At 37.8% G+C, this 24746-nt stretch overlaps 2 protein-coding genes and 1 pseudogene across 3 annotated transcripts in view; 2 read left to right on the forward strand and 1 right to left on the reverse strand.

Annotated features, from left to right (window-relative positions):
- The window catches only part of LOC107581583 (casein kinase I-like), a 17486-nt gene extending 12984 nt beyond the window's left edge, over positions 1-4502 (forward strand). The window contains exons 2-4 of the mRNA XM_016267200.1: positions 3644-3754; positions 3905-4053; positions 4149-4502. Coding sequence (XP_016122686.1) covers positions 3644-3754; positions 3905-4053; positions 4149-4487 — 599 coding nt within the window. The 3' untranslated portion in view covers positions 4488-4502. The remainder of the gene's footprint in view (positions 1-3643; positions 3755-3904; positions 4054-4148) is intronic.
- A 4273-nt stretch (positions 4503-8775) lies between these two features.
- LOC107581584 (monocarboxylate transporter 4-like) lies at positions 8776-15508 on the reverse strand. 2 transcript variants are annotated; one of them, XM_016267201.1, is made up of 5 exons: positions 14580-15508; positions 11380-11622; positions 11044-11187; positions 10188-10958; positions 8776-9731 (listed from the first exon to the last, which is right to left on the reverse strand). In XM_016267201.1, the coding sequence occupies exons 2-5, from the start codon at positions 11600-11602 to the stop codon at positions 9343-9345; spliced, it is 1527 nt and encodes a 508-aa protein (XP_016122687.1). In that variant the 5' UTR covers positions 11603-11622; positions 14580-15508; the 3' UTR covers positions 8776-9342. The 2 variants fall into 2 exon arrangements, with proteins under 2 accessions (XP_016122687.1, XP_016122690.1); XM_016267204.1 differs by lacking the exon at positions 14580-15508 and adding an exon at positions 12888-13499.
- A 1186-nt stretch (positions 15509-16694) lies between these two features.
- LOC107581641 (coiled-coil domain-containing protein 57-like) overlaps positions 16695-24746 on the forward strand; it is a 13048-nt pseudogene continuing 4996 nt past the window's right edge.

Below are 24746 nucleotides of genomic sequence, written 5' to 3' on the forward strand. Positions count from 1 at the left end.
GCACCAAGAGTGTGTACTAAAAAGTGAGGAAAGCCGGTCGACAGCGTCGTTATTTGTGCGCTATTCAACAACAAAAACAGAAGAACAACATTAACTGGAGGATGGAGGACGCTGTGATCGGAGCGGTGTTTTTGTTGTGTCTCGCGGGTTTCACAATAAGGGACATGGAAAGTCGACGTATACGTAAAGCGATTGAAAGAACGGAGAGGAGGATTAAGAATCTCCAACGACAACTGGCAGTGCTACATTTGCTACAAGTGCCTGCACTTCAGCATCCGTCCATCTATCGCTGTTCTCCATACTTGCAAAATAAGTTGACACAATGTTTACAGTATGTTTGCACGGTGTTTTAAATCATGGTGGGTGAGGACGTTTTCATACGCGTTTGGCCAATCAATGTCTACTTGCGTCACGATTAGTACCAGTTGTGCTGGTTAGACCCTGCTCCGGAGTAGGAGCTAATTTGGTTCTCGAAAAAGGCAGTCCGGTACTAAAATCGCTCCCAGTTCCGGCGGTGCGAAAACGCCAAAAAGTGGGTAGTTCCACAATTAGTTCTGGTACTATGAAAAGGTTCCTGCGGTGTGAAAGGCCCTAATGTGAAAGCACGCACGTGATGGAGATTTACCGCTGATTACAGAACCGGCTTTACTGATAAGATGCGCTTTAAATATCGCATGCGATTTATCGTGCAGCCCTAATGTAAATGTAAATAAAACTAAACTGAAATTTTAAAACAAGCACCAAATCAAATAAGTAACACAAATAAAAGATCTCTTCATATAAACAAAATAAGGCTTTGTCTGTGCTCTTTCCATTTAAAAAATGAGAGGCAACCACTGCATTTTAATCATGATCCAAACAAAGATGCTGCAGATCACAACAGAAGTCATTTAAACTTACCTTTCTTATAGAACAGGTATATACCTTGTTCTTTTATTAAGCAAACTAAATAGCCTTATGTTATTTATCTTATTTACACAAAGGCATGTCATTTTGGTCTCTACTTTATGGTCGCGCTCTCTGCATCACGCACAGCGGGGGCGCACACACACACACACACAAGTGAGCACACTCCCACTAGTATTTGTAAATATTAAGCCGCAAAACGATTCATATTTAAATATGAATTCTGCGTGTCTCTGTGTTAATGAATTGCGCAGACGCGTGGTTTTGTGTAGTACTCATACTGTAACGCTCGTGACGCTTCCGGTGATATTAACGTCTGCAGTCTCACTAATGAGGACATAAACACATGAATAACATCTCCAGAACTGCTCTGAGAGTCACTTCATGAGCATTTGACCGTTTCATTTGAGGAAAACTATCATCATGTCATACACGCACAGAAATGTAAAGGTATTCACGGCAACCCGTTAAAATAAAAGTTCGGTGTAACTTGAGGGCAGACTGCTACTACTACTACTAAAATTATTAAAATCTTATTTTTAAGGAATAAGCATTCAATATTTCTTCGCATGTTTTAATTGTAATATTAAATGACCTTTATTTTCCAAAAAATTCAATTTGTTTTATTTTCATTACTTAAAAGATAGATTAAATTTATGTTTTATGCCTTAAAACAAAATGTAAATACACAACACAAAATTTCTGAGCAAAAAAAGCATAAGGCTATTGTAAGAATAAATTAAACTTGTTTTATGCTTTCAAATAATTACTTAGACATGCTAAAACAGAATTTGGTTACAATAAAACATAAGGTTGGAAAAAAAAAACATTTCATAGGGCCCTAAACATATATAATATTTGTTAAACTTTTAATAAATTGATTATTTAAGTAGACATGCGTTTTGATTAATAAAATGTAATTTAACCATTAAAAAGGAGTCCAGAAAAAAAAAAACTTAAAAAAAAAAAAATGTTTATGCTGCAGTGTTTCCCCCCAAAGCCGCTGCATAAATGCAACATGAGTAGTTTTTAATCTAAATTAGATTGTAAAATTTCGAAATTTGAAGCAAAAACAGAATGGTTTGACTTCAGTTTTGTGAAACCATACATAAAAAATCTGCATGAAACAGAAACAACAGACAAGTTGAATGAGATGCAGATTCACTCTCTGCCAGCAGGTGGCGCTTAAAGCTTTTCCTTGGTTTCCGCTGTAAACAAAGCAGCATGAACTTTTATTATGCATTATACACATGCGTTTTGATTAATAAAATGTAATTTAACCATAAAAAAGGAGTCAAAAAAAAAAAAACTAAAAAAAAAAAAATGTTTATGCTGCAGTGTTTCCCCCCAAAGCCGCTGCATAAATGCAACATGAGTAGGTTTTAATCTAAATTAGATTGTAAAATTTCGAAATTTGAAGCAAAAACAGAATGGTTTGACTTCAGTTTTGTGAAACCATACATAAAAAAAAATATCTGCATGAAACAGAAACAACAGACAAGTTGAATGAGATGCAGATTCACTCTCTGCCAGCAGGTGGCGCTTAAAGCTTTTCCTTGGTTTCCGCTGTAAACAAAGCAGCATGAACTTTTATTATGCATTATACAGAGGCAAGATGAAAATAAAAAATATCATCTAAACTTTTCTAAAGACCGTAAGTTCCCCTCAGACATACATTCATATAAACTCTTATCCCTAATTGAATCGCGATTTGTTTAGCATCTCAACCGATTTGAATCGTCACATTTTTGTATTGATTTTCAACCGGCTCGCAGTTAATCGTTACATCCCTATAATCAACTGTTCATGATTTTTCTGGTTTCCGTGTTTTATGATTTAATGCAAATTTATTATCAAAACGGTGGTAATCAAATGAATGCATAAAACTTGAACAATTTCAAAATCATCTTTTAAATTGTAATCAAATGAAATTTGAAGAATTCTTTTCAATTTTTCTGGCAAACTAAGTGCTGCATGACAGGTTTATTATTTAGATGAAAACATGACAAAGCGATGACATACACTGAAATTTAGGGCATTTTTTTTTGTTGACATTTTTCAAAAATATATAATAATCTCAGCTAAATGTTTGATCATGCAGTGCATTTTTGTTTTTTACAATGGGGAAATTGCTGCACAATAGTTTACACGCAGCGCAAGCCTGATTTTTTTTAGCTGTATGCGAGGCGGTATGTGGGTGCGCTTTGAGTGAGCATGAGTGCACCGTCTCTAGGAGAGCGCGCGAGTGCTGAATGGTTTAAACACTGGCAATACTTAAAGGCAAATTATAAACTTTAGTGACAATGCAATGCTTCCTCGATTGTGCAAGTGACAATTCCTGTGTCAACTGTGCAATATGCAGCTCGCTTATAGTGCAGACGAGATGTGGTGATTTGAAGCCATTTGCGCATTTTGAGAGGTATGCAGTGAGAGAGCATGCAGTGATTCACTCACGCTGTTTGTGAAATTACATCTCAAAGAAAGTTTTCAAATTACTTTATATTTAATAATGAAGTATGAATTGTACCTCACCTTCAGCATTATTATTTATTTTACCCGCGGTCAGAGATTGAGATTAAACCGATCAAACTTTTGAACAGTATTGTATGCACAAACTGTAAAGGTAAATGAATTATGATCTACAGTCATGTCAGCTTGTTGGAGATTCAGGCTGTGTTCTGACCCCATTCATGGTTTTAATGGCTCTGTTCCTTCTCTGTTTCTCGCTCCGCCTCAGGCACAGACATTTCAGTTGGAGAGGAAGTGGCCATCAAACTGGAATGTGTGAAGACAAAGCACCCACAGCTCCACATCGAGAGCAAGATTTACAAGATGATGCAGGGTGGAGGTAATAAGAAAGGGGTTTTGATTGATATGTAAATAAGGGGTTGAGGGGCTCAATAAATCAATGTAATCAATGAAATGATTCATACTTGCCAACAAGCATCTATTGGGTTTCAGGCTGTGTATTTAGGTGTTTTGTGTGCTGCTTTTGCAGTTGGCATTCCTACTATAAAGTGGTGTGGTGCAGAAGGAGATTATAATGTGATGGTGATGGAGTTGCTCGGCCCCAGTTTGGAGGATCTCTTCAATTTCTGCTCCAGGAAGTTCAGCCTGAAGACTGTCCTGCTTTTGGCTGATCAGATGGTATGATACAAAATCATGTTGGCAATAAAAAAAAAGTAGTTTTCTGCAGAAATAACTTATTTTAAAATGTTTTTTGTAAACCTTGCATTCATTAGATTAGCCGCATCGAGTACATCCACTCCAAGAACTTCATTCACAGAGACGTGAAGCCTGATAACTTTCTGATGGGCTTGGGAAAGAAAGGCAACCTGGTCTACATCATTGACTTTGGCCTGGCCAAGAAGTACCGTGATGCACGAACACACCAGCACATACCCTATCGCGAGAATAAGAACCTGACGGGCACTGCACGTTACGCATCTATTAACACACATCTTGGCATTGGTAAAAACACACATTCTTTCCAGTTAGCTTGTAAATTTGACTGTTACATGTATATTTGTATGTGTGTATATACATGTGTGTGTGTGAGAGACCCAGATTTCTTGGCATAGAAATCTAGCTGCACGATAATGGTAAAACTGATCGTAATGATTATTTTGCTGAATTTGTAATCACGGTTATTGTTTTTACATTTAAGTAATATTATTGAACTTTCACATAAGCAGGTGAACATCAACTCCTATGCATGTTATAATTTACCTCATCTTGTTTCCTGATTTATTATATCTAGCCTAACTTATAAATTAACACTTTCTCTACGCTATAAAACCTGGTAAAACAAGAAGCTTCTCTCAAAAGCTAAACCTGTGAAATTCCTAATATTAACTCCAACAATTCCAACTTAAGTTAATGATTAGATTTTATTTTGTTCATCACTGAGATGGTTTGATGGATTTAGTTGCAGCAAACGGCACAAATGGAACACAGACCGGTTGTATTACACTTTCATTTCAGCAGAATATCTCAGTGGAGATCACTAAACTCCTACATGCATGTTTTCTGGTGTTTTTAGATCATTAGTGGGGGGGTTTTTCTTCAAAGAGAGTGCATGCATCAAGTATTACACTGGACAGAAAATGTTGATTTACACAAAAAGCATGAAAGCAGTTGGAGGCTTGTTACCAATATAAGAATGCAAATGTCAAATGGACACAAAAAAAATACTTTCAGGATAAATAGCAAGTGGCTAAATATCACAGATAATTATCTTTAATTAATCAAGAGAAGCAAGATGGAGCGGCATTTACTACAGAGCCGTAGTTCACTGACAGGCTACACAAAATCGCGTTCAAAATCAGCAATGAATCGCCCTATGATATAATGTTTCATATCATTCGGTATCGATAATTATTGAAAAATTTTTACAACCTTTCTTAAAGAGCAGTAGAAAAAAGAGATACATTTAACCACTGTATTTTTAATTTACCCAATTTATTAAAACGCACAACTTATTTTAGTTTTAACAGTCAAACAAAATAAAATTGAAGCAAATATCTCCTTTTTTTTATATTTCATATGCAGATTAAGGAAACATTTGGCCTGTCTCCTGAGGCCACTGGAGGGCACAATGAGAAAAATAATGCACCTCATTAAGTCGTTTTCTAAAAGTTGAACCTCTTTTAACTTTACGTGGCTTTCTATTCATGTTTTGTGCGATATGCGAGTGCAACTGTCCTAGTTGTGCATCGCAAAAAGGCTCTGAATATGTGTTCTGTGTGAATGGCTTGGTTTCGGTTTTAACCTAACCAATATCATCTCCGCATTGACCTTCTATAATTCTCTAATATTTTGAATGAAAAATGCAGCAGTGGCACATCTTGTGGGTTCCACTGGATAGTCTAACAAAAACATTAAAATGCAACGACACTTACATCATCGCATCTCGCGCGCCTCTGATAAGGCTCCCGGACGCACACCTAAAATTCAAATACACAGTTTTTGCATTCGAATGCGAATTTTTATTTTAAATTCGACTAATTCCTTTTTTTTTTTTTTCATAGTCTCCTCATTGCATTCAGGCACGGCACTCATTTCAGCATGTTTGTGTGTGTTCTGTTGCCTGTCTGCTTGTCACTCATAACACGAGCCTTTAAATGAAAAAAAGCGTGAAACTATCGTGCGCTATATCGAAAATGTTTTCAATCGTTATCGATGATGGTGTATCTTCGATAAATACCGATAACGTTATATCTCCCAGACCTAAACTGCAGTAATCGTGGCTTTCAATTATTCTCAATTGCCATCTACACAAGATGGCCATCTACATGTGATTTTTCTATTTAAATGTATTTTAAAATGTAACATTACTGTGATGAAAAATCTGAATTTTTCAGCAGCCATTACTCTGAAGTGTTCAGATGCACCAGGTGAGTTTGATTAGCTTGTGTTAACTGTACACTGCTTTGTGTTTTCTACCAACTGGGTGAAGCTTATGTGAATGGTCATACACTTTTAAAAATAAAGGTTCCGGTCTTCAGTGTCGCATCCCTCAGAAGTCTTTGTAATATGCTGATTTGGTGCTTAAGAAAAAGTTATTATTATAAATGTTGAAAATAGTCGGAACTGTGATGCATATTTTTTTTTCAAAGTAGTGTTAATTTAGTCTTAGTCCTGTGTCAAATATACTTTTTAATTGTCATATTTAGTCAACCTTGTCTTTGCTTTTGTTTAGTCAAGTTTTAGTTTAGTCTATATGTCGGAGCATTTTAGTCTAGTTTCAGTCAATGACACTAAAAGCACATTTTCATCATGCTGTAATAATGATTAAAAAAAAATCTCAATTATAATCCCAATGATTGTTTTCATTTGAGAAATGTAGTTTTACATTTCGTTAAAAGTATTGCACTTTTCACCAATAAGCACAAATCAATAGAATGTCAACTCATACGCAGGTATCTATTATATAAATTAATATCAAAGACTTAGATATAAATGTTCTCTGTCTACATTATGAATACAGGTAAGACAAACAAAAAATATTATAAAACACTTTAATTTAGGCAGAATATCTCGCATGAAAGACCGCTAAACTCCGAGCGCACGCGTGTGGTTGCCAAATTGCAAAAATTAAATAAAGCACCGGGCAGAAAATGTATCCTTTTATCAGATACGCTCTGATCTGGGAATTTGAACTCTTAAAGGGGTCCTATTATGTTTTTTAACTTTAGTTAGTCTATAATGTTGCTGTTTGAGCATAAAGATCTGCAAAGTTCAAAGTCCACTTGAAAAGGAGATTTTTAGCACTTTTTTTCTTTTCTTTTGGACTACAACTCATATTTTCCGGGATTTGTGATATCACAAATATCGGCGAATGGGACGAGACCTGGTTGAGCTGCACTAGAGAAGGCAAGGAGTGTTATCACTATGTCGGAGACACGCTAGCTTTCCCGAGGCAGACAAACTTAGTGGTTACAATCATCCGGGTTTAAATCGCACTCAAATTGATTTGATTTTGACGCAATATTTACACTGAAGCTGGCAGGCAGCTATGGTAAGGGGCGTGACATTTCCCGAGCAGGCGCCGAGTGCTGCCAATCACAACACACACTGGCCCAGCTAACCAATCACAGCACATTTCGTGTTTCAGAAGGCGGGCCTTCATTTGATACAGGATCTATTCGAGCCGTTCATGCCAGACTGGGGAGAGAGGTGTTGTAATAATGTAAAATAAAATACACCCCCAAAACAAAATCAAGACTTTGTAAAAGAGCATAATAGGACCCTTTTAGTATCTGGCATACACAAACATGAAAGCAGTCGAGTAGTAGAGACATGGACAGCAGTCCATAGTATTTTCTCTCTCATTTTTTTTTTGACAAAAATAAAAAGATGTTGGTAAAGTTTTTAATTTTTAAATACATTTTAGTCTTGTCTTTTTTTCATCAATGATACTGTCACTTAATCAAATTAATGTGTCCTTGCTAAATGAGTGTTTTTCAAAAAAATGAAAAATCTTACTGAGGCGGTATATCAATATATTTTTTCGGCAATGCGGTATATATCAATATACAGTCGTTTGATACAAGCTCATCTGAAAAATAGCGGATGCTCATTTGTTAAGAGATATTGCTCGTGTCTGCAAAGGTTGAAAGAATGAAAACGAATCAAAGTCTTGCTCTAATGTTTAGTGATTTTTCCCCTTTTACGAAATATTCCGGCACTGATGTGGCTTTTCTAATGCACCTTGAAAGCTGGTCTGGTCATCTTGTTATCCTTGTCATCTGTAAAGGGACATTGGCGACTTCCTGGGTGAAATTTTTCATCTAATTCTCCCCCATTTTGAAGCCCATGGCTATTTTGGGATCCACATATTTTTGTGGAAGTCATGCCAATTTGTCAGTCCTGTAAGAATTTGTATTACCACCGTATTTGTGTATTTTAAACAGTGTAAATAAATGAAGTACTTGTATTTGCTTGTGGTTGCATCTTTTTCTTTTAAATATTAAATTTGTAAATTATTATTGGGGCAAGTTGCTTTGTTCTGCTGTCATCTGCAAATGTGATTTTATATGAATTGTTTTATTCTGGGCATAGGGTAAAGACAATTAAATGTAGTTGGTTTTGCTTATCCACCATTAAGGTTTTTTTTTTTTTTTAAACTTGTCCTGTTTTCTAGAAAGCACTGGGCTGTGTAGTTCATGCCAGTATCACGGTTACTGCCATTGATACCTCGGGCAGTATAGAAACCCACTATTTTTGTGTCTATGAAGCATGATTCATCTTTATTTCCTCTGCTTAACCCATTATCCTACTGTCTTTTGTCTTTCTATTTTTCGTGCTCTTCTCTTCGCACGCATCTGTAATCTATTTTTTTGTCTTGTATGCATCTAATTGCACACGTTGGACTGTTCCCCAAAAACAAGCATGTCTGAACTCTGTAAATTCCTCAAGAATGTTTCCAATTTAAAAAGACTAACTAGAATCCTCATTTGCATGTTGTACAGGTTAATCTGGTTCCATTTGTCTGAAATGCAGGACTTTAATACAATCCTGTGCTCTCCCAGGACCAGTTTAAAATGTTACAGTAGATGACAAAAAAGGTACTATGAACCAACAATCCACATTAGCAAACACTGAATGCCACAAAGCAAGCAAGCTGGTTATATTCAGTATAATGCTGGTGACCTGCTCTGATGTGGAGTGTTTACTGGCCTAAAATCTGGTGCCACAGTATAAACTGAATCTATTTTTTGAATGCAAGTTTGAGAACACATCCTGACATTTCTGCTAACATACAAGGCAGTGATTGGCCTAAAAGTGGCTGAATCTGAACTGGAGAGCAGGTCTGAAAGCAGTCCTTTGCAACCACATTTGAAGTGCGATACAAAAAGCATACACTACAAACATCAAACGCATGTCCAGGAGTCCTACAAAGGAAGCTCTGTCATGTCTAGTGTTCTAGTATCTTCACAGAGAGGATTCAGGTTCTACAACCACACCGTTTGGTTCGGTCACATTTTTGGAAGCATTCTCCAGCTCTACAGAGTCCACCCCTATGCTTTCAAGCTCTTCAACCTTTTTATCATCAGATTTTGTCGTTGCTTCGTGTTCGATGGCTTGCTTCTTCCCATTTTCACCACCTCCGTTGTCTTGGTCGTTCTTTGGTGCTTTGTTGAGCTCCTCCATCTCCGTGTCGATAACGGCCATCTCCATCTTGGCTGGAGGGTCAGGCTGTTCGGGCTTCCTTTTGATGAAGAGCATGTTACAGATTGCGAGCACAAGGGCCGAGAGGACCACCTCACACCCAGCCAGCAGGAAGACGAACATGTAGTTCTTTGTGGCATCCAGAAGGCGACCTGTGAAATGAAACAAGAGAACTATGAGATAAACGTCCCACATGGATCAGCCATTTGTGGTGGCGGTCCTGACAGGTCACCAGGGCAAACATCAATGACGTATGAACTGCAACTGTTATTGTTGGGACAACTATAACGGTCCATTTGTTCAGTGTTTGGGGGACTAAACAATACAAATGAGGAACCACCATATGGTATTATACAAATAGAAGGCCCTTACAACGCAAAACAAAAGGTTCTTGTAAGATACATAAAAGGCCACCTGCATTCCAATAATATATTTGTTAGTTTTTGACCATTTGCAAAGAGAATGTGGTTTTCTTTGGTAGGTAATCTACAAGTTTGGGAGGTGATACTTAGGTCATGTAAATGTTTTATAAGATCACTACTTATCTTATGAATTATCTTTAACAGCACAGAAACTACAGAACATAGAAAATTAACTGCAGCACTGACCTGCTCCAGGTGGTCCCACCAACACAGCAAAGGCTTCGACCAACAGCACCAAGCCGATGGCACTGGAGAACTTCTCTGTCCCCACAATGGCCATCAACACTTCAAACTGTAAGGCTCCAACCATGCCATAGGAGATACCGAAGAAGATGCAGAACACCACGAGAGATGGATAGTCTTTGGCCATGGAGCCGATAAGATCAGTGATGCCATTGAAGATCATAGCGAAACTGAAGAGGTAAACACATCGTGGCCGAACCCACTTGAGCCCAGCGATGATACCGCATGTTGGCCTGGCGAAGATATCAATGAACCCTAGTATGGTGAGCAGCAAGGCAGACTTTGTGTCCTCATTGCCCAGTTCCTTGGCATAACTTACCACAAACACTGGAGGCACAAAAAGACCCAACACCATGATGGCCGCAGCCACCGTGTAAATCAAAAAGCCACGATCTCTAAAGACAGTAAAGTCAAGAAGCTTGGGCTTTGGTTTGGGTTTGGTTTCCTTCTCATCCACCTCGCTTGTTTTTTTCAGTGCCATCAAGGGTCTCATGAGGGCCCCACATGCACAGCAATTCAGTAGAATCCCTCCAAGGATGAGGAAGCCTCCACGCCAACCATACTTGTATTGAAGAACCTGACCAAGAGGAGACAAACAGCACAGAGCCACGGGACTTCCAGCTGCAGCCAACCCATTGGCCAAGGGCCTTTTCTCACTGAAATATCTGTTCAGCATGATGAGGGATGGCTGAAAGTTCAGAGCAAGACCCAAACCTGGAGTACATCATATTTGAAGATGTTAATACATTCAAATTAAGTACATCAGAATTTCATAAGCAAATCACAAAACATTACTCGCCTGTTATGACTCCTGTGCTGAGATAGATGTGGATGATGTTGGTTGAAAAGGATGCTAAAATCATGCCCAGTGAGGCAAAAAGGCCCCCGACCATCATCACAGGGCGACACCCAAACCGGTTCACTAGGATGCTGCATATAGGCCCTGCAACAAGCAAACTACTATTAGCATGCAAAATCGTAATTTCCCAGAAAGAATAGGACGAGAATAATTTTGTCCTTCCAAAATGTCAGTGTTCCACAGACCACCTAGAACCCTCTTGTGGACCCGCCGTTTGAAAACCCACTTAGCTACAAAATATTCTCATCCATCCCTGCTGCCAGTGGACATCTGTACCTGAGCCATAAAGCATTGCAAGTAGTATGGAGGAGATCCAAGCAGTGTCACTGTAGCCCACTCCAAACTCTCGGATAAGTTCTTTGAAGAAGACGCTGACCGCTTTGGGAAAGGCGTAGGAGAAACCTGTAATGATGAAGCAGCCGAAGAGGACAGCCCAACCCCATCCTCCATCGGGGGCCTTGACCCCACTGTCACCAGTGTCTACAACTGCACCTCCCATGATGCTTTGTCAGATCTCTACTGCAACAAAAAGAGAAGAAACGGTCTCATAAAATGTGTCATTGATGGTGCTACTGCTTAATTCAACAAGAACGTTAGCATACTGTTTGGTCACAACATGACTATAAAAAATAAAACTAATATTTATGGATAACTAGTGCTCAACAGACAAAATCATGCCTCATGTAGCTTGTTTACTAAATATCCATGTACAGCAAGATTTGTTCTGTTTGCCTGGCACACAGTAACACTCACCACCAAGTAACAACTTTTAAGAAATCCTGCATCACAAGCAGTTTTTATTTTAGATCAGTTAATTACTTGGATTCTAGCCCGTAGTTCCCCAATCCTGATCCTGGGAAACTGCCAGCTCTGTACTTTCTGTGTCCCTTATTTTACACACCTAATTCAGTTCATGAGCACTCAACTAACGACCTGATGAGTTGAATCATGGGCGATAAATGTGGAAGGAATCCAAAATGTGTAATGTGGGGGTGCTCCAGGACCAGGATTAGCAAACACTTCTGTAACCTACTATGCAGTGAGTGAACTGTTGTGCCCTTTCAAATGTCTCTCAACAGGAGGAGCTGCCAAACAGCTGTTGATGGCTACCCAACTTCCTGAAAACCTTTGTCTTCTGGCTTGTGAGTTTGTTTTTCTCATTTCTACCCATTTAGCAAAAAATAAATAAATAAATAAAAACCACACATGCACCACACCTTGATTTGAACAATGTGAAGAGTGAAGACAATGTGGTATTCAGTACATGATGCTATAAAAAGCCATTACAGAATGCTCAGCCTTCCTATATTGACCTTCTTAAAGGGCAAGATTGCTCCATGAATCATTAAACTAAAGAGACTGGTCAATGTATGCTCATACATACTCATTTAAAACAAGCTAATGGACACCTGGTCCACTGTAGACGCAGTATTTTAATCAATGTGAACTCCAAAACTATTCATCTGGATACCAAGAACAACTAGTGTATGGCATTGTGTACTACATACATATAAATAAACAAAAAAAAATTGTTTTAAAATGTAAAGCAGTTAAACCACTAAAACGGCACAAGACAACTTAAGCCATCTTTATAAGTGGTGCGATAAAATTAGTTTAGCATGCCACTAATAGTAAGTTTAGAACTTACTATTAGTGGCATGCAAGGAAAATTAAAAAAGGGTTTATTCAACATGTTACACAGTGGAAATTAGTTAATAAAGAACGAGGTAGAAGAGCTACATTAGGTAAGAGAAAGTCATGCAACCAATGCATGTTCAACCTACCTTGCTTAAGGTCTGTGAAAACTGATTATCTCTTACTGTTCCGAACCTCCCACATATCTACCTCGTCTAGGAAGCAGCAAGCAGGGGGTGGGGGCTGAGGGGCACACTTCTGTACCCTACCAGCCTAAATTAAGACCCTGACATTTCTCCATGTGGTTCCATGTAATTTTTATACTGAATATGGAGTTGGGATTCAAATTATGTGTGTTATGTAGGGTTAGGATTCATTTTAGAAAGGCCATTGAATTGTTTCTCTGAAACAGGTCACAGCTGGCACTGGCTGGTTGTTAATTATGGATGCTTCTTGTCATGTCCATACTAATTAGCGAAATGGCTGATTCTAATCTGTCAGTCGCAATGCAACGACAAGAAGATTATGGATTTATTTATTTATTTTGAATTTTCAAACATCTACTCAATGTATATCCTATATATAAATCTGCATGTGATACCACTCCTAGTTTATCACTGTTTTGATTATATGATTATAGTTATGAATGGTATTGGATATAGTGATAAGGTTAAGTCTGAGAAGGGAATTAAGGAAGATTATATACACATTACACATACCTTCATTATATATACCTCCTCCCCCTACAATACTCAGGTCATTGGTTCTTAACATAACACACCTGATTATATATATATATATATATATATATATATATACACACACACACATATATATATATATATATATATATATATATATATATATATATATATATATATATATATATATATATATATATATATATATATATATATATATATATATATATATATATATATATATATATATATATATATATATATATATATATATATATATATATATATATATATATATATATATATATATATATATATATATATATATATATATATATATATATATATATATATATATATATATATATATATATATATACACACACACATATATATATACTTGAGGTGGTAACCACAGTAGGCTAATTGAACATTTTGGTTCATTTCAGGATGGTACGCTGACAAGTTAACATTATAGATGTAAATAGCCTACGTCATATAGGTTAACTGTTCAAAAGACAACATTTCCTGTCGAAATACCTTTATAAAATCGACTCCCCTGTAAGTCACTGTAAGATCCGTACACTTCATAATTACATTAATTATTATGTAATTCTGTGTCTTAATATTTACATCAAGAGCATCTGATGCACGGCGCTGTCTGGTCTACGTGCTAAACGTGACTTTTACACTCTCGCTCCTCCACCAACAGCGCTGGCACTGCCACATAGGTATATATCCACATATATACCATCCCTAAATATAAATGTTCTCACTTGAACAATTGTAGCACTATAATAGCCACAACTACTCGATGATTACACTATATCATAATCAGACTAGTATCAAATAAGACAATTGTATCGGTATGTGGATTATTCCCGACACGTACACTTAATTAGAAATGCTTCTATTCTGTAACACGGTGTATATTTTCAACGATGAATAGACAAAAGAATATTCTTTGTGTTTCTGAACCAAAACCTGTTACTTTCCATCAGTCAATCTCCATAGCAGCCCACCGGCATTCAGCATCCCCCACCCCGACGACGCACGCACGCTTAGCATGCGCAAAATCACCCAATCATTATCTTAGAACACATGTTGACATATTTAAAGGCATCAGTCCTATATACATACCTTAACGATGCTCTGTGTTTAAAGTTTTTCACTGATGATGCCCTCCTAGGACCAGGACCATCACGTTCGCACGGCACATCTTTTGAAGAGGCTTTGAATGAGATCCGCTCAGCTGACTGTGGTGCTGATCTCATCTGACTGAAGCCTGTTCGGTCACCAATGAAACACTTGAGCCACACTGACGTGCAGCCAATGATGCGGCTGTGTGTGTGAGGGCACTACGTGCGTTTCCCCACCGCTCTCTTCTCTTCAAATTCCAAACCATGTGTTCAGGGGATTTATAAAGGGGATTTACGGACCTTCCCTCCATATATGAAGCATCAGTTGTGTTTCTCATTAGCTTAGCTGGGTGCTGAACAAAAAAAATAATAATAATAATTCGCATTTCCCCCCACTGCCACATATTGTGGTTGTGGCACACATCATAGTGACTCAGGTCAAATTGAAGAGTTGCGAAACAGGGTGATGACACTTGCTTGCAATTCCGTAATTTACCAACAACTCAAAACACGTCTTTAGATACATTGTTTGTGGTTATGTATATAGACCGCTGTTGCTTTAGTAGAGAGCTCAGAGTAGTGAATGAGTGTAAAACATACAGGCAGATATTACAAAAACTGAAAAGAGGAACATTTGGTTTCATCGGGAAGTTGTAGCATCCATCTTAATACGACTAAGAAACGATTTACATGCTGCATTCTTATTAATAAATGACAGAAAATGAATAATTTATACACTAAGTACAGATACAAGTTAGAACGTGACAGCAGGCAGGTAGAAACCTCGCGAATCAGGTGTCGTATTTCCCTTTGCGTCAGTCGCTTTTGTACAGTTTTGTAAGCCAGGAAATGTTGTATCACAGGTTTTCACTGGTTTCAACTTGTCTTATACTTCTGGCAGGGAGGTACACAATGTACGCCTGACAGACGTGCCAGTATGGAAAGCCAAAAATACTAGTCACTATTGGAATAAGTACTAGTATCTGATGATTAAGTACTAGTATCTAATGATTAAGTACTAGTATCTAATGATTAAGTACTAGTATCTAATGATTAAGTACTAGTATCTAATGATTAAGTACTAGTATCTAATGATTAAGTACTAGTATCTAATGATTAAGTACTAGTATCTAATGATTAAGTACTAGTATCTAATGATTAAGTACTAGTATCTAATGATTAAGTACTAGTATCTAATGATTAAGTACTAGTATCTAATGATTAAGTACTAGTATCTAATGATTAAGTACTAGTATCTAATGATTAAGTACTAGTATCTAATGATTAAGTACTAGTATCTAATGATTAAGTACTAGTATCTAATGATTAAGTACTAGTATCTAATGATTAAGTACTAGTATCTAATGATTAAGTACTAGTATCTAATGATTAAGTACTAGTATCTAATGATTAAGTACTAGTATCTAATGATTAAGTACTAGTATCTAATGATTAAGTACTAGTATCTAATGATTAAGTACTAGTATCTAATGATTAAGTACTAGTATCTAATGATTAAGTACTAGTATCTAATGATTAAGTACTAGTATCTAATGAATAAGTACTAGTAACTTTACAAAAGACACTAGTACCTAAAGAATAAGCACTAGTAGCTAAAGAATAAACACTAGTAGCTAAAGATTAAACACTAGTACCTAATGAATAAGCACTAGTAGCTAAAGATTAAACACTAGTACCTAATGAATAAGTACTAGTACTTAATGGAAAAGATACTAGTATCTAAAAAATAGGTACAAGTACCATGAACATAGATACTAGTACGGCTTATAGATTAAATGTTAAAACGGCTTGCCATAGTGCCAGAGTCTGTAGGGCAAAACGTCCTTTGTAGTACTTTGTCAGAAACATTTAGTATAACGTTACGTAAATTAACCAAATATACAATTCAAAAATACAATACTATTTCTTCTTTATGAATCCATATTTATTTCCTATTTCTTTTCAAACAAAGGTCTCGGAAACGTTTTATAACTTTACGATAAGCGTGATGCTTTTATAGCGGGAAATAATAGTCATGCCAGAAATAGAGCTTAATCAGAAGTGAACTCACAATTTCCGCCTTTCAAAGTAAGCAAATGACGCTCAGTTGTAACGTAAATAAAAACCGGGAACTCATTCGTCAGGCAAAGCATAGAAACGGATGTTGCTGCTGCAGACGCCCTTTGTTACCATAGCAATATGGATAGTTGTGGCGGCGCAGAGCTAGAGCTCCTGCTATGCCTGAGCTAGGTAGCTTAGCTAACCTAAACGTTAAATACCAACTATTTTAGACATATTCCGCAACTCCCTTGGAGAGCAGCTGCTGTGTATTTGGACTTTTACACAGTTCCGGTCATCTGTACTTATGACAGGAACATAAAATAAAACAATATTCGCTGTGCAAGCTAACCGAAGTAAATACTTGCCTCTTCATTAATTCTTGGGCTGATATACACCTGAAGGTGAGTAACAATTTTATTGAATGAAATAGTTCTAATTCTGTTGAAATTGTTTAAAATAGCTTGTTTTTATTAAGTTATACTTCTGTTTTAATATGAACTATCGCTAAAAACTTTGCCCAGTCAAGTCAAGTCAAGTCACCTTTATTTATATAGCGCTTTTAACAATACAGATTGTGTCAAAGCAACTGAACAGCATTAATTAGGAAAATAGTGTGTCAACAATGCAAAATGACAATAGTAAACACTCATTTTTCAGTTAAAGGCAGTTCATCATTGGATTCAGTGATGTCATCATCCAGCTCAGTTCAGTTTAAATAGTATCTTTGCAATCATTTGCAATCAAGTCAACGATATCGCTGGAAATGAAGTGTCCCCAACTAAGCAAGCCAGAGGCGACAGCGGCAAGGAACCAAAACTCCATCGGTGACAGAATGGAGAAAAAACCTTGGGAGAAACCAGGCTCAGTTGGGGGGCCAGTTCTCCTCTGACCAGACAAAACCAGCAGTTCAATTTCAGGCTGCAGCAAAGTCACATTGTGCAGAGGACTCATCTGGTTCCTGTGGTCTTGTCCCGGTGGTCGTGTGAGACAAGGTCTTTACAGGGGATCTGTATCTGGGGCTCATCTAGTTGTCCTGGTCTCTGCTGTCTTTCAGGGATGTAGAGGTCCTTTCTAGGTGCTGATCCACGATCTGGTCTGAATACGTACTGGACATCACACCCAGCCACTATGACAGTTCAGTATTTTGGCCATAAGGACTTGTGTTCTTCTTGTAACGTTAGCTGAACTTTTAGCTGATCACGAAGGATACAACTTAAAATACATGCCATTATCAAATGCCTTTCTAACCAATTTATGGCTTTATATGATGTGTAGGGTTTCATTTATCATGTTTACTTATAAACTTGTTCTGATGAGCACTTTGTAATCACTTCTTGTGTCTACAGATTTGCTTAACAGGATGTCGAGTGTTTCAGTGCCCTGTTGTTCAACATCTGCTTCGTAACCATGCAGGAAGCTGTGGACCTGGAGGCCCAGCTGGCTTGAAAAGAAAGAGAATGGAACAAACTTCAGGCTTTGCGGATTTGACAACTGGAGACCGCTCTAAACGAAGCCACATCAGAGCTGTCCACCCAGAGAGAGCGTTTCCTCCGCTTGCGGGATGACTTCAAGTATAATCTACGTGTGTTGGAGGAGAGGGACACAGAGCTGGAGCGTTATGATGCCTTGGCAGCCCGCGCTCAGACGGAAGAGAGTGCCAGGCGGGAAGAGGTCAGTGAGCTGAGGATTGAGATAGCAAAACTTCAGGATGACCTGGAGAATCAGCGAAGGGTGAAGGAGGACATAGAAGTGCAATATCAGAAATCTCTTTTTGCCTGCATTATTAGGTTAAACAATATCAATTAAATACAGTGAATCTTGTAAATTGCAATCCACAACAGGAAATGAAGGCAGATTTTGACAGTGAGATGAGGAAGCGGGAGCATGAATTCCATCTGAAGCTGGATGAAATGAACAGTGTAGTTCTCTCACACGAGCTCAACGTAAGACCCATATCACATCAAACCTATCATAAACTTTATGTTGGAAGTCAGGGCCATTTAGACCAGTGGTTGTCAACCTTGAATCTAAGGTCTGCGTACAACCGTTGCCTGGTTATGAACCACGGCTTTAGACACTAACTGGCCAAAAGTACTGTTTGTTGATAAATTGAAATGTCCAAACATCCACGTGAATGATGAATTGGAATGCTGACCAGGACCTAGGCCCCATTACCTAAATGCCAGTGCATGAACTCATACATCTGTAAGGGGGCACATTCCCACAGCCAGGTTACAACCTAGTTTGGAAAGCCTTTCCAGAATAGTAGAAGCTGTTAGGGAGCACATATAGATGTGGTGTTCAGGTATGCACATACTTGGGGAAGTCGTGGCCTAATGGTTAGAGAGCCGGACTACCAACCCAAAGGTTGTGGGTTCGAGTCTCGTACCGGCAGGGATTGTAGGTGGGAATGTACAGCGCTCTCTCTCTCTCCACGACTGAGGTACCCTTGAGCAAGACACTGAACCCCCAACTGCTCCCCGGGCACCGCAGCATAAATGGCCCACTGCTCTGGGTGTGTGTGTGTTCACTGCTGTGTGTGTGTGCACTTTAGATGGGTTAAATGCAGAGCACTAATTCCAAGTATGGGTCACCATACGTCACTTTTGGCCATAGTATAGCTCTGGTATGAGTGATCTTCTGCATGGATAATTGTGAGTTTAGTAATAATAATATTAAATTGTCCAGGAAAAGCTATTGAGCAAAGAGCTGGAAGTCCACGCCAAAGCTCACAGTCAGGCCACCGGGGCCCTGCAGGCCTCTGAAGAACTTTACCAGCAGGCTCAAAAAGAGATCCAACGCAGAGACTGTGACTTAAAGAACACCACTGCAATGAAAGACTCCAGGTAAACTGACGTGTGTGCTGAAAAGCTTTTCTTTTTGAATTTTGAATATAAGAAGATCAATCATGATTACTGTTTTACAGGATAAAAGAGTTTGAAGACAAACTAAAACAAATGGAGAGCAATTATAAAAAAGAGCAAGCCTACAACAGCAAGTACTACAGCTAGAGTTTGAGATACCTTGTCATAAAGTATACCCTTGTCAAATCCAGTTATTACACATAAAGATACAGTAAACACAAATGACAACAATATTTTTAGATCCTAATGACCACTCAAAAAAACAGGAAGTCATAAACCTTTCTTTGGTAGATTAATATGCATAGCTCAGATTATTCTGGGTAGGCCAGCATGTCTTGCTCTGGATGTTTTGAAATTTGATATATGCAGACATTCAGAGTAGGAACGAAGGTCTCGGGAGAAAGAGGATGCTTTGGGTCTCATGAGAGAGGCTCATACCAGGGAGCTCCAAGAGATCTTAGAATTGCAAGCCCAACTGGACAGGATGACTCTGGAACAGGAGAGGAGAGAAAAGAGCTATATGGATGACCTTCATCACCGAGACCAGCAGATACAAGAGTAAGACAAAAAGTATTGAAATTACTATTCACAGAAATGTTCTGTGGTTAATTTTTACTTGCCAAGAAATACTTCAGCTGTTTGGAGTACATATTATTGCATAAAGATTTTTATTTTTCATGAAATTTGAAATTGTCCATTTGTATATATGAAAGGGAGATGCATTATGCGACTCCTGCTGATGACTAAATTAGTGTAAATACATTGAGAGGAAATGTGTGGGTGTCTCTGCCTTTCTGAGCTCTAGGATTATATAACATGTTTAAAATTCAAGGCCTCAAGGTAACAAGTGCTCCTAATTTTTCTGTTCTTATAATTTAACGTTCATAAATTATATATATGAGATGCACTGGTTAAGACAGACAACGTGGCTGCTGTAAGCCTTATCTGTACTCAGTCGAGAGCCTTAACTTGTGTTTGTTAACACAGTTGTAACCAGATCCGCTTTAGATTTGAATCTCTTATTTGATACCGAAGGCTCAGAGTGCAGCTTGAAATATCTAGCTGGGATACTTACATCACGCAGATCTCCAAAGAAAATGTTGCCAAGCATACAAGTCAAGTCAAGTCACATGCTTATAGTTGCTTTCTGCAGGGGAGAGAGAAGCCAAAGTGAGAGCAGAGCTGGAAAGGTGTAGAGGATATAGAAAGGTGAGGGGGTCACAAGATAATAATAATTGCATACCTTTTACACAACATTTAAATTGTTTAACTGCATTGTGCTGTGAGAAATAAAATAATGATACATTACATTAATATTTTTTTGTGTTATGACCGATAAATGTCAATAATAGCCAATGAATGTAAAATTCTATACTACTTTGTTCAAAATAAATTTAAAAAGTAATAAATACTAAAACGCGTTGTAATTATAATGTACACTATAAAATTTACATAAATATAAAAATATATAAGATTACATTTAACAGTGTTAAGTAATCAGTGTTTTTAAAGATTAACTTTAAAAACACTGATTTTAAAGATTAACTTTATTTATGAAAGTGCTGTAAATTGAATCGCTATATATTCCATCCTAATTATACAATACTGCCATATTTGTACATGCAAATTAGATTTTTTTTTTTTTTATCATTAATTTCAACAAATTTATTGTTGTCAGTGTAGGCGCTGCATCCATTGAATCCAACATGTTTATTCACTGACACGCCCACAACTAGGAAACTCTGGGCTTAAAGAATGTTCTGAGTTTTCTACTCATAATTGCGACTTCGTAATGCCTTTCGTGTGCGTTCAGCTCCTAAAGATGATCTTTCCAACATCATTTGACCACAGCATAATGTTGTCCAGTAACTAATTCAGTGTGCATCCTGAAGTATGTGGATGCACGTTTAGGTTGAGGTATACCCACATTTGCTTTACATTTACTTAAAAAAAATCCTGCTAGTAAATTGAATATCTGTCAGGTATAAGCAGCAGGTGTCTAGTGGTCTGCAGAGTGAGCAGGCATTGGAGCAGAAGTGAGTTCTGCTGGAGTTGGACTGGGAGCGGCGTTGTGAGGAGGTGCATTCTGAGCACTACCTGAGGAGCGAGGAGCTCATCCAAAGCTTTACACAGGCCAGAGACCAGGTGAGCTGATACACAGTCAGACACTGTAAAATACAAACGTATTCTCTAAAATATTCCAAATAAAATAATTTCATGAAGAAAGAAATTTAAACCTAACCTGTAGTTTAGATTTAGCAAAAATTTATTTTATGACCTATATTTGTGACCTATATTTTCTAATCAGTTAGTTTCCCACAAGCTTCTGGACTTGATCTTATTCATAAGGTTGTTGTGTTTAAGGACGTAATGATTTTGGTATCTGCCCTAAGATTACTGCTGAGAGAGAAGGAACGAGAGTTACAGGAGATGGTGACTGTGCTGAAAGGTGTCACTGTAGAGCGAGATCAGGCATTACGTGGAACCAAACCAGCACTAACAGGAATTCAGGTTAGACCACACACAGCTTTCTCTGTTACACCATTCAGACTGATATTTAATACTGTGAAAGAACCCATTTCCGTTTAGAATGTACTTTAGTAAAAAAAGCACAAGTGGTATGATGACAGCTAAAGATCTGCTGGGTATCTCATCCAACAGTTCTCTGGGTTTCATGCCAAAGTGTCTTAATAGTAGGAGTCACACAGCATATGAAGCGAATCATCTGACCCTAACTTGCCCATGGAGGATTGTCTGTCTAGTTACTTAGAAAATGTAGCTTAAATTACTATTTAAATAAAACTGCAGACATTGTCAACATTCACAGCATTTATTTCATCTAAGACCTGCTCTTCCATTCATTAAATAGAACTGTAGATGAAATTCACTTGGTGCAATGCTATTACAGCTATTCTGAAGTTATATGTCACATTTAGCTGTGACTTTCTTTAATTACTTTCCCTGTCAGCTGTTTGGTAGGTAATTTAGGATGAAACATTTACGAGACTTTAAATAGCATATCAGCAGAAGATGCTTGGCCACTCATTGTTTGACTGTAAAGTAATACATAGCTTAATATCTTAATCTTAATAGCACACGTATTATTATGTTTGTGGTGTGTGTTCAGTCCTGTAATAGCTTGTTGACTGATTGAAAATTCAGATCCTTAAAAGATCAGCATACCACAATCTCTTGCCTCCACCTAGTGGTTGCTAATTGGCTTATACCATACTTTTATTGTTTAATTACTTTCTTACATAACATAAAACTGTGTGAACTGCATCTGCAGGTATCTGCAGTAGACAGCAGTAGTTTCCCAATCAGAAGAGATCAGGAGACTCCAGCAGCAGAACAGCACTCTTAGAGCAGTGGTGGCTGAAATGAGGAAAGAGATGGAGAACCTGAGCCAGCAGATGCCTATAGCTCAAAGTCAGACCATAAATCCAGAGCCCAGCACTGCAGGTACAAGAGGTCTTAAAAGAAACTTAAAATAACATTTTATTATTTCTGTGACATATTTTCAACACTTTCAGAAATTTCTACATTTGTCCCCCTACTTGTTGGGAAATAATGATCCCCAAGTGCCATTTTTAAAAGAATATTCTGGGTAATATAACGGTCTTCTACTTTGTAAAAGCAAGCATAAATCACAGGACAATAATGCACTTGCAAAAGAAGGCTCAGGAAATTTAACCTCCACCCTGTTGTATGACAGTGATTTGTCTATTTCAGGGACTACAAACTACAGTCAGACTCTGGAGAAAGAGATCCTGGAGCTTAAGGCCAAATGTCGTGATCTTGAGGAGCGGTTAGAGGAGTCTTCCAAGATGGTCAATACTGCCAGCATTCCTGCCCTTGCATTCCCTGTTTCCCCTGACAATGCGTACCTTCAAAACCACATTAGATTGGTTTTGTCAGACCATAGGTGAGACCACTTAATGAGACCATAGGTGATTAAAAATTATGAGCTCAAACCTTCATCAAACTTGTTGTGTAATACTGTAGATTGGTGATATTAATAAAAAAAAGTGTGTTTTCTGTGCCTCACTGGCGAAAAGATGAGGTGAGATAAGATTTTGGTGTTTGCAGGTGGGCTGCAAGTGGAGAAAGTAGCCAGTGCCGCTGCTCTAAAGAAACAGGAAGTGAGGCTGGCTCATTTGGAGTCTGCTGTGGAACAGCTTACCCAGCAGGTAATGATTTGAGTCCCTTACCCAGGCATCTAATAATTAAAAGGCCATAATATGATGTAATTCTTGTTTAGATGCAAAAAAAATTTAACAGCTAACACACTCACACACCAGTTAGTGCAGAGCCAGTATACATGATGTGCAACTGTTACGGCTGGCTCATATACCGCAAAATAAAAGAGGCAAACAACAAATTCTTCAAACAGTAAACCAATTTATTTATAGGACAAGAAAAAATTGTTAAACAATCAAAAGAAAACCGACATCTAGGGGGGGGGCACGCGCGTGTGGTAACTAAAGGTGCAAATACTCTGACACTAACAATCAATAAAGGAATGAAATATTACGGGAAAAAATGTATAAGAGAGAGAAAAATTAAGAGAGACTTACGCTAAGGCGCACAGATATTTTATACTAACACCGTCAGGTTTAATTACTAATGGAATGCACCTGTGGCCCAACTAACGTCTGCACTATTTAGCAGAGCCAGCAGGGGGAAACAGGCAGGCGTAACAGCAACCCCTAGTTGCTTTTTTTCTAATAAGTATGCTCTTCTGTGGCATTTCATGATGAGTTACAGGGAAAGTTGAATATATACTGTATATATGATTATATTTCTCCAGTGTCACTCAAAATACATGGAGAATGAGAGCTTACGTCTGGAGATGGAAAATCACAAGAGGGCAGCAGCAGCTGAAGAAGCGAGGCTTAAGCAAAGAGTGGCAGCTGCTGAGCTGGAGTTGAATGAAGACGGGAGGCTGAAGAGTACCAAAAAGGCAGTTTGCTCCACAAACTGGAGAGTGTTGCACTTGGCAACCAGGCAAGTTTTAAGTATATAGAATTTAACTTTAAATAATACTTTCTAGTAAATGCAAATAAAGGCATGATCTTTCTGCCTTAAAGAGACAGATTGATTAATATAATTTCCTGTCTTTATTTAACTACAATATATATGTGGCCAGGTTTCAGCACTGAAGGTTGACCTTGCAAGCAGGAGAGAGTCCATTGTCTTTAGGTACAAACAAATCAGGTACCTAATAATATTTATGAGCAAAG

This window comes from Sinocyclocheilus grahami, unplaced genomic scaffold (assembly GCF_001515645.1).
Source record: "Sinocyclocheilus grahami isolate Dianchi unplaced genomic scaffold, SAMN03320097.WGS_v1.1 scaffold36.1, whole genome shotgun sequence".
Classification (NCBI taxonomy): domain Eukaryota; kingdom Metazoa; phylum Chordata; class Actinopteri; order Cypriniformes; family Cyprinidae; genus Sinocyclocheilus; species Sinocyclocheilus grahami.

Excerpts from the sequence above, each read along its gene's own strand:
- LOC107581584 (XM_016267201.1), bottom strand. The coding sequence starts at position 11,602 with ATGGGAGGTGCAGTTGTAGACACTGGTGACAGTGGGGTCAAGGCCCCC. Across the intron at positions 11,188-11,379 it reads TGCAATGCTTTATGGCTCAG|GGCCTATATGCAGCATCCTA; the intron begins GTACAGATGTCC and ends TGCTTGTTGCAG. Across the intron at positions 10,959-11,043 it reads CAGCACAGGAGTCATAACAG|GTTTGGGTCTTGCTCTGAAC; the intron begins GCGAGTAATGTT and ends GATGTACTCCAG.